Source organism: Lampris incognitus, chromosome 16, assembly GCF_029633865.1.
Source record: "Lampris incognitus isolate fLamInc1 chromosome 16, fLamInc1.hap2, whole genome shotgun sequence".
In the NCBI taxonomy this organism is placed as follows: domain Eukaryota; kingdom Metazoa; phylum Chordata; class Actinopteri; order Lampriformes; family Lampridae; genus Lampris; species Lampris incognitus.
In genome coordinates, this window is record NC_079226.1 from 37,026,508 (window position 1) to 37,036,374 (window position 9,867).

General features: G+C 51.0%; 1 protein-coding gene across 1 annotated transcript in view; it reads left to right on the forward strand.

The window, feature by feature from the left end:
* Positions 1-7,344: 7,344 nt before the first annotated feature.
* galnt16 (UDP-N-acetyl-alpha-D-galactosamine:polypeptide N-acetylgalactosaminyltransferase 16) overlaps positions 7,345-9,867 on the forward strand; it is a 14,584-nt gene continuing 12,061 nt past the window's right edge. The window contains 2 exon segments of the mRNA XM_056295444.1: positions 7,345-7,563; positions 7,651-7,831. Coding sequence (XP_056151419.1) covers positions 7,345-7,563; positions 7,651-7,831 — 400 coding nt within the window.

The following is a 9,867-nucleotide window of genomic DNA, read 5'->3' on the forward strand; positions in this document are numbered from 1 at the left end:
TAGTCCTGCTTATTGATGTTACATGCCCCCACTCTTGGAAGGGTTTGCACAGGTTCTCTCGACCGATTTGTTGTGCTTTAATTTTAACATTGTGGTTCTGTGCAGAGGACGAGATGAGTGTTGATGAAGTGTTTTTCTCGTTGACGTTATTTCTGTCTGAGGGCCTTCAAGTTCAACTTTATTATTACGTGTATTGGAATACAATGAAATTCTTATGCTTTGGCTCTCCACTTTAACACAAAAGACAAAGGACACGCCATCCCTACATCAGACATACATAGACTATGTACACGGTGAATTCATAGTTTATATACACAATATAGAAAAGTACACGATAACACAACAATGTAAGTTGCACATGGGTGCGTCAGCTGTTAAGCAACCTGAGACAGGTGGTGTGTGATTTGATGCTCCAGTAACGTTTTGTAGATGGAAGGAGTGAGAACAGAACATGAACGGGGTGGCTCGTGTTCTTAATGATGTTCTGGGATTTCCTTTAGCGAATGGTGTAAATATTATGAAGTTGTGGTTGTTCCATGCCAGTGATTTCTGCTGCTGTCTTTACAGTCCTTTGCAGCAGTCTGCAGTCCTGAGCAGTAAGGTTGCCAAACTCCACTGTGATGCAGCCTGTCAAGATATTCTCCATGGTACTGAGATAAACGTTCATCAGAGTTTTGGTACTCATACCAAATTTCTTGAGACGCCTCAGAAAGTACAGTGTCTACTGTGCCTTCTTGAGGATGCAGTTGGTGTTGAGGGACGATGTGAGGGTGTCTGTGATGTGTACAATGAAAAATCTAAATCTGTCCACAATTTCAACAGATGACCCATTGATGGAAACGGGAATGTGATTTTTCTCTGCTCTTTCTAAAGTCAACAATGATTTCTTTTGTCTCATTAATATTTAGAGAGAGGTTGCTATCATGGCACCATATGGTTAAAACTTCCACTTCCCTCCTATAGGCCCTCACATCACTATAAATTATTAGTCCAATCACTGTGCTGTCATTTGCAAATTTAATGATGCTGTTGTTGGCATATTTGGCAACACAGTCGTGTGTAAACACGCTGTACAATAGGGGACTGAGACAGGAGCCCTGAGGTGCACCGGTCCTAAGAACTAATGTGGATGAGTATGTTTTACCTGTTCTCCCTGTCTGGAACCTGTCTGTCAGGAAATCAAATAGCCAGTTACAGAAAGAGTTGCCCTGACCAAGACCTCCGAGTTTCAACACCAGTTTGGATGATACAGTTGTATTACAAGCAGAACTATAATCAATAAACAACATTCTGACATAGGTATTTTTCTTTTCAAGGTGTACTAAAGCAGTATGCGGAGAAATTGAGGTAGCATCATCTGCAGATCTGTTGGAACAGTAAGCAAACTGTAATGGGTCAAGGGTAGCAGGAATGTTACGTTTTATGTATGACATAACCAATTTTTCCAGATGCTTCATAATAACAGAGGTCAAAGCAACAGGTTGGTAATCACTAAGGCAAGAGACAGGTGTTTTTTGGAGGTGGTTTTCTTAAAACACAGTCAAATCACACACTCTTGACAGGGGCAGGTTAAAAATGTCAGTAAAAACCGGAGATGGCTGAGTGTAACATGCCTTGAGGACACGGGGAAGGGATGCTGTCTGGGCCAGCAGCTTTACGAGCCTTAACCCTTTTAAACAGTGTTTCTCAACCCAGTCCTCAAGGACCCCCTATCCTGCATATTTTCTTTGCAACCCTGAATAGGTACCTGTTTGTAGTTATTCAACCAATCAGCGATGAATTTTGTCAGATGTTGCACACCTTGCATAATTAAGTGCTGCGAGATGATTGGTCGAGTAAGTACAAGCAGGGCTACCTATGCAGGGTTACAATGAAAATCTGCAGGATAGGGGGTCCTTGAGGACTGGGTTGAGAAACACTGCTTTTAAAAGTTTTACTCGCATCAGCCTCTGTCACCTATAGAATATATAACTAAGTCCAGTTGCACTTCATTCAACTCCTTTGGATAACCATGACCTGGATGAATGAGAACATTCACAGACACCTGTAGAACGACTTCATTGGGTGGGCACTGTGCTGCTGTCGCTGGGTCCAGGTTGTGAGCTTCAACGTGGGCGTAAAAGTTTTTAAGCTCATCCAGAAGAGAGGCAGAAGTGTCGACAACCACACTGGGTTTATATTTATAGTCCCTAATCGCCTGCAGCCTCCTCCCACATGTGCTGCGAGTCACAGCCACTGAAGTTCCAGTTTGTCCCTATATTGCCTTTTATCAGCTTTGATGGCTCGTCATAAGTCAGTGTCTTTATTGTCCCTTGCGGGGAAATTAGTTTGCAGCCAGTATAATAAAAACTCTAACACAAAAACAAAGCATGCAAACGCCAAGGCGGAATTGACAACAGGACATAGCGGGCAAGGAGAACCAAAGGAGTTCAAATATACAGACCAAGGAAACGAGCGATCTGCAGACAACAGATGAATACTATCTACCATCTAACAATTGGATGGCAGTGGGGACAAAGGAAGCCTCGTATCTCTTAGTCCTAATACAGGGCTTCCTCAACCGACGACCTGAGGGCAACGGCTCAAACTCAGGCCGAAGGGGGTGACCTTGGCACTCGGAGGGGAAGCAGCCTTTCTGAACACCTTCCTACTATAAAGGTCGGTCAGCTGGGCTTGGCTTCTCCCTGAAATCTTACTAGCCCGTTTGATGAGTCTATCGAGCCGTTATGCATTGGCCAGAGTCAAATTGCCAAACCAAAATCATACCTGGTAACATCCCTTGTCCCCAGACTTAAAAGCAGTGGTGCATCCCCTCACCCTTCAGGCGAATGTCGCTGTTAATCCAGGACTTCTGCTTGGGGTAGGAGCAAATGGACCATACTGGGACACAGTTATCCACAAAGAAGCCGCCATAGCCGGTGACCGGTTCAGCATCCTCGTCCAACCTCGAGGCTGAACCCTCAAAGATTGACCAGCAGAGCAGTTAATGTAGGCTGTGGCTGTAGGGCTTTAAGCCACATCCAACATGCGTTTCCTGTCCAGCCTGGGTCTCCGTAATGAAAACCCCAGTGGTTTTTAAGAGTGTCTTGACTAATATTGTTAACACGGCGTACAGTATGTGTGTTCGCTGCGATTGCTTTTTTGTGCGCGCTGTATACAGTAGTAACCTCATTTATGTGAGGAGGTTGTAGGTTGTGTAGATGCACCAGTAAGCATTAGGGGCCGTAAAAGCATCCAGTCAGAAATCATAGCGACATTTAAGCTTCGTTCCAATATGAGACGCCAACGACTTCAAAACAGGTGACACGCACGCTTATGAAACGACTCACAAATCAGATTAACAACCTTTTTTGGGGGGGGGGGTGGTGAATTTAAGTCAGTTAATGGAAAAGCTGGTCCTGGGTTCGAGCCTCGGGGTAGTCCAAACCTTGGTGGGTCGTCCTCTGTGTGGAGTTTGCATGTTCTCCCCGTGTCTGCGTGGGTTTCCTCCGGGTGCCCCGGTTTCCTCCCACGGTCCGAAGACACGTAGGTCAGGTGGATCGGCCGTACTAAACTGTCCCGAGGTGTGGATGTGTGTGTGTGGGCCCTGTGATGGCCTGGCGGCCTGTCCAGGGTGTCTCGCCCCGCCTGCCGCCCAACGACTGCTGGGATAGGCTCCAGCATCCCCGCGGCCCTGAGAGCAGGATTCGGGTGATGGGTGGCTGGGTGGAAAAGCTAACACTTTTACCTGCTTGCCCATGAATATTTCAGGGGTGGCCTATTGAAGGATAGAATCCCTTGTCCCAGGAGTCAAGAGCAATCCCTTCCCCTCTGAAACGAGCGGGGTGGCTCTCTTATCTATTCATGGCCAACATCTCCATCTCCTCCGCAACCGCTTCCCAGATAGGGTCCATTATGGGGGGGGGGGGCTGAGGCAACAGAAAACACCGGGCTGTTGCCCCCCCCCCCATACTAATGGGCTTTCCACGCTCGGCCATGCACTGGAGTTAAGTCACACCGAGCCTGCCGACTGGACGGGATTTAAGGAGAGAGCCGGAGGGGGATAGGTGACAAGAGTCGAAGGGTTCCTTCGGAGATGGGTCATCCGGACGTACAGCACGAGGACTGCGTGGTTTCTGAAAGGAGACGAGCGAGCGGTGCCGAATGATTCACGGGGGCCCCCGTGCTCCGGCCCGCTGCCGGTCTCTCCTTTGGTCCGTTGCACCGGGATGCTGTCATGTCTTGGAAAGGGTGCGCAGTGCGCAGATGGAAAAGTTGTGAGGCAAACGGGAGCTGGTCCAGAAAACACTCTGGACGTGGTTTTTATGTTCTGCAGAGCCAGCGGACATGTGCAGAAATACAGTACAAGATGAGGTGCGGAGATAAAAAAAAGTGTGGGTCGGTTCTTGCCGGCCCCTCGTGTGTGCAAAGCAAACACTAGGAGGTGGCCCTGTGGTGGCAGGTGGGTCTCCGAGACTGTAAGTTGTAGCGATCCGGTTTCCTCGTACCTCGTTGGAGAGCGGCCTTGCACACGGTTTGGCCGAGTAGTGGGACACCTTTCATCACACGTGCTGTTGCCCAGTCTTAAACAAGCACGCGAACTTCACACCAAGGCCAACATGCAGGCCTGAACATGGAGACGCTGGCCTGGCGGATGACTCCTGGGTACGGCCCAACAGGAGCGGGGGAACCATGACCGACTTCATGGAAGAAGACTACCTGGGCTGTGGTGCGCTCGCAGACCTGTTTCTCTGAATCCTGGATCATATCCGATGATGTCACGCGCCATCCACTTCAGCTATTCCCTCTTTCGTCTTGTTTCCCAGCGCAGAGGACAGGGATTAAGTGCGGGAGTTACACACCACCACCACCACCACCACCACCACCACCCACAGGAAGCAGGATAGAGCGACAGTACAACGAATGGGGAACTTCAAAATCAGCACTACAACCCCACGTTGCCTTCTAATGACCACGTAAAGCAAACCTGACGGTGACGTCTACACTGCAAACTGGGGAGACCTGCGCTCGACACCGCCATCATTCATATACGTAGTACTACATATCAGCCATCCTTCATATACGTAGTACTACATAAGCCATCATTCATATACGTAGTACTACATATAAGCCATCATTCATATACGTAGTACTACATATCAGCCATCATTCATATATGTAGGACTACATAAGCCATCATTCATATACGTAGTACTACATATCAGCCATCATTCATATATGTAGTACTACATATAAGCCATCATTCATATACGTAGTACTACATATAAGCCATCATTCATATACGCAGTACTACATATCAGCCATCATTCATATACGCAGTACTACATATCAGCCATCATTCATATACGTAGTACTACATAAGCCATCATTCATATATGTAGTACTACATATCAGCCATCATTCATATATGTAGTACTACATATCAGCCATCATTCATATAGGTAGTACTACATATCAGCCATCATTCATATACGTAGTAGTACTACATATAAGCCATCATTCATATATGTAGTACTACATATCAGCCATCATTCATATACGTAGTACTACATATCAGCCATCTTTCATATACATAGTACTACATATCAGCCATCATTCGTATACGTAGTACTACATAAGCCATCATTCATATACGTAGTACTACATATAAGCCATCATTCATATACGTAGTACTACATATCAGCCATCATTCGTATACGTAGTACTACATAAGCCATCATTCATATACGTAGTACTACACAAGCCATCATTCATATACGTAGCACTACATATCAGCCATCATTCATATACGTAGTACTACATAAGCCATCATTCATATACGTAGTACTACATATAAGCCATCATTCATATACGTAGTACTACATAAGCCATCATTCATATACGTAGTACTACATAAGCCACCATTCATATATGTAGTACATAGTATAAGCCACCATCATTACATATACTACTGTGACGTGGTGTGTGTGCGTGTGTGTGTGTGTGTGTGTGTGTGTGTGACGGCCTGGCGGCCTGTCCAGGGGTGTCTCCCCACCTGCCGCCCAGTGACCAGCATCCCCGCGACCCTGATTGATAGTGGACCCACAATCCCCTTCTGCTAACACAATATGGGGGGGCGGGCGGGGGGTTAACTGGGCGGCTACGCTTGTTTCATGCACAAGCTTTCCTCACATCCACTGTGATCTGGTTTGAAACTGGCAGCACAACCAGCCTTAGTCCCCCCCCCACCCCCGCCCCCCCCCAGGTGGCCCCGTCGAAGCAGAGCTAAAAGCGCTCCGCTAATGGGTCCCAGGACAGTAGCTGTTGAGGATTACACCCCCCCCCCCCGACTACCTCGTCACATCCGGTCATGGGGTTCAAACTTGCTCCCCCTCCCCCCAACGTGTGTGGGGGGGGAGGGGGAGTGTTTTTAGTACCGCAGACTTGTGCTTCTTCTCGGTTGAAAAGGCTCAGAGGAGGAAAGCATAACACGGGCCCGGCTCCTTTCTCTCCCCCATAATCCCCCGTGTGCCTTGCGACAACAGGCGCGGCTCCCGCCAGCCCTGCAGCCTCACTGCGCGCGCCTCCGGGCGGCTTTCGTGCGCGTTAACCCCGTGGCCACGTCCGAGTAATCCGCCAGGAATTCAAACAGCGAGAGAACTCGGGGGTGGGGGCGTTTTTGGGGGTGGGGGTTCCTCCGGGTACCACTTACGCGAAAATACCCATTAGTCTCTTCTGTTCTGTGTGACTGGCGCTGACCTTCTGGGGTCGGATACTTTGTTTCCTCCTTGCTGCATAATGACATAAAAGGTGACGATCGTTTGCAAAGTTGTGTCCCCCCCCCCCCCCTAAAAAGCTGTGCCCCTGATGCGTTGCCACGGCCGACTGAACACCTCAACCCCGAGTCTACCTACCCACAATCCCCTTCTGCCGTCTTAAAGGGGCAGCCTCTGGTACACATGTCTAACCTGCCTGAAGTAGGTCACTATCCCCCCCCCCTCACCCCTCCCAGAATTCACCACGACAAAAAGAAAAGAAATCAAGGTGGCGGGGGACGAATAATGCAGCCAAAACGGCTCCTCTTGAAGGGTGTAGGGGCAGGGGGGGGGCTCCACGCCGCGGGGGCTGGGCCAGTTGAACCGGCCGGTCCAAATCCAGGGGAGCTGGCTTGAGGCAGTCCACCGAGACCCGCTCGGGCTTACCACCCACGTCCACCACAACGTTCTTAGCCCCCGCCACCAGGACACAGAAGAGGCCGTCGTGGGGGGGGGGGCGGCGGCACAGGGGGATACGGTGGGCGTCGTGCCGGATGAAGGCGTACCCGGCCAACTGCAGGTCCCTAGGGACGTAAGGCCGAGGGAAGCCATGCTGCGAAGTTGGGACCGGAGTGAAAACGCCGGTGCTGTCCCGGCACACAGCCCGTTGGCGGGCAGCGGATCAGGGTGCCGCGCCGTCCGGGAGAAATTCCCCCGAGACCCGCAATGGCTGGCTATGAGCCAGCAAAACCGACAAGGACTGGAGGTCTTCCTTAGGGGCGGACCGCGGGGCACGCATGACCCACGGGAGCAGGTCGACCCAGCTGCGGTCTGTGAGGCTGGCCCGAAGAGCGGCCTTCATAGGACGATGACACCGCTCACCTAACCGCTGCCCCCTGCGGGTTGTACCTTGCAGGGCATGCTTCCGCTGCCCCCTGCGGGTTGTACCTTGCAGGGCATGGTCCAGCTGCCCCCTGCGGGTTGTACCCTGCAGGGCATGCTTCGGCTGCCCCCTGCGGGTTGTACGCTGCAGGGCATGCTTCAGCTGCCCCCTGCGGGTTGTACCCTGCAGGGCATGGTCCAGCTGCCCCCTGCGGGTTGTACCCTGCAGGGCATGCTTCCGCGACTGCAGTCCAGAGCTCGGACGTGAACTGCGGGCCCCGGTCAGAAGTGAGACCAGACGGCGTGCCAAACCGGGCCACCCAGGGGTGCCGCCACGACGTAGTAGTACCGGGTCTCATCCACGGTGACGTTCCTAACAGCGAACTGGACTGAGCGAACCATGCTGCCGCAGCCGTCTCCCGGAAGTCGTGCACTGCGCTGGTGGCTTACGTCACCAATGTGGAGGATGACGGGGGACGAGACCCCGTCTCCTTTCAACAAGTCCTCCAACCCATACGACCGCATAGGTCGTACACCATCTAATACGACCCACAGGAGCGTTTCCCAAATTAGCGCCCCCTACCGGCGGCAGGAGATACGCCACAGGGTACTTCTCGCCTCTGTGCATTGTGGGTTTTCTCTACTTGTTGACGTCGTTTCTATGACGCCTCGTAGGCAGGTCAATAAAGGTAAGTAGTCAGTAAATAGTGATAAAAACTATTTGATAACAACAGAATAGATAGTGCGTTTTTGTGTTGTTTCGCCGTCTAGTATAGTAGGTAAGAGTGGTATTGGCAGCGCGGCCACTAGAGGTCGCTCTACTTTAAAACGTAACCGTAGGTTGTAATAAGCCGCTTGTTGTGGATGACAGTCTCTCCTTGTGACCGCACAGCCGTGGGAGCGTTTATTTCCTCCGCCAAACTTAAAGGGCACAGCTCAAAATGATCAACTCGGGCTGCTCGACACGCTAGCTCACAACCACCAGACACCTCGACCCCACGGCTACCCACAATCCCCTTCTGCTAACCCCTGAACCCGCCCGTCTTAAAGGGGCCGTCTCTGGTAACCACGGGGGAACGTCTAACCTGCCTAAAGTAGGTCACCGCAGAACCTGCGTGATGAGCTTCGGGCGATAGTTTTAAAATCTCGCATGTAAATGAGCCCTCCTCGCGCATTCTGACCCAGATACGCCGAGGGTGGCGTGGGAGCCTTGGGTGAACCAGATCACCAATCGGTCGCCCTGAAACCAGGACAGGAGCCCAGGAGGATCCCTGCTCGCTCCGCGTCCGCCCGCTGACATGCGGCGCTCGCAAAGCAGCCACACAGCCGAGGCGCCTCCATTATTATCACCGCGAGATTCCCTACACGCTGGCAGGGCTGCTATGTCCTCGTGTGTGCGTGTGTGTGTGCACGTGCGTGCGTGAGAGTTTCCCTAGACGCTTTCAGGGTGGTATGTCCGCTTGTGTGTGCGTGGGTGTGTGTGTGTGCACGTGCGTGCGTGAGCGTTTCCCGAGACGCTTTCAGGGTGGTATGTCCTCGTGTGCGCACGTGCGTGCGTGAGAGTTTCCCCAGACGCTTTCAGGGGTGGTATGTCCTCGTGCGCGCGCGCGCGCGAACCACTTGTGAGTGCGTGTGTGCTCGTGTACAAGCTTGTGTGTATGTGCACGTGTGACTAAAACAGATGTGTATGTGCGCGCGCGTGCGTGCGAGAGAGATTCCCTAGACGCTTTCAGAGGTTGTATGTCCGTTTGTGTGGGTGTGCATATGTGCGTGCAGGTGGCACTGTGTGTTAGTCTGTATAGCTATGTGTACATACTGTGTGTTAGTCTGTATGGCTATGTGTACATACTGTGAGTGTGTAGTATCTTTGTGTGTGTGTGTGTGTGTGTGAACCAACATACATGTGTAACCATGATCTCAGTGCATCTTGGTTAGGTTCCCGTGTCTCTGGGAGCTGCCATGTTGGTGCAGTTGTGTGAAATGCCAGCAGCCTCCCCCTCTCAGCGGAACCGAGAGGGCTGCTCACGGTCGTTAGGAAGCGCTCCAACAAGCCTGATGTCAAACACGCAAGGGAATGAATGTGATGGGCTCCCATGTCAAGCACGCCAGCTGTTAGACTACTGCTACCGCAACTGAGTGGTACAAGTAGGGGTCGTAATAGTAGTAGTAGTGAGAAGAAGGCCAATAATAACAACAATGATGATAATTAATCATGTGATTCTTTGTTCATCACTGCTTTCTATAGTTTGTA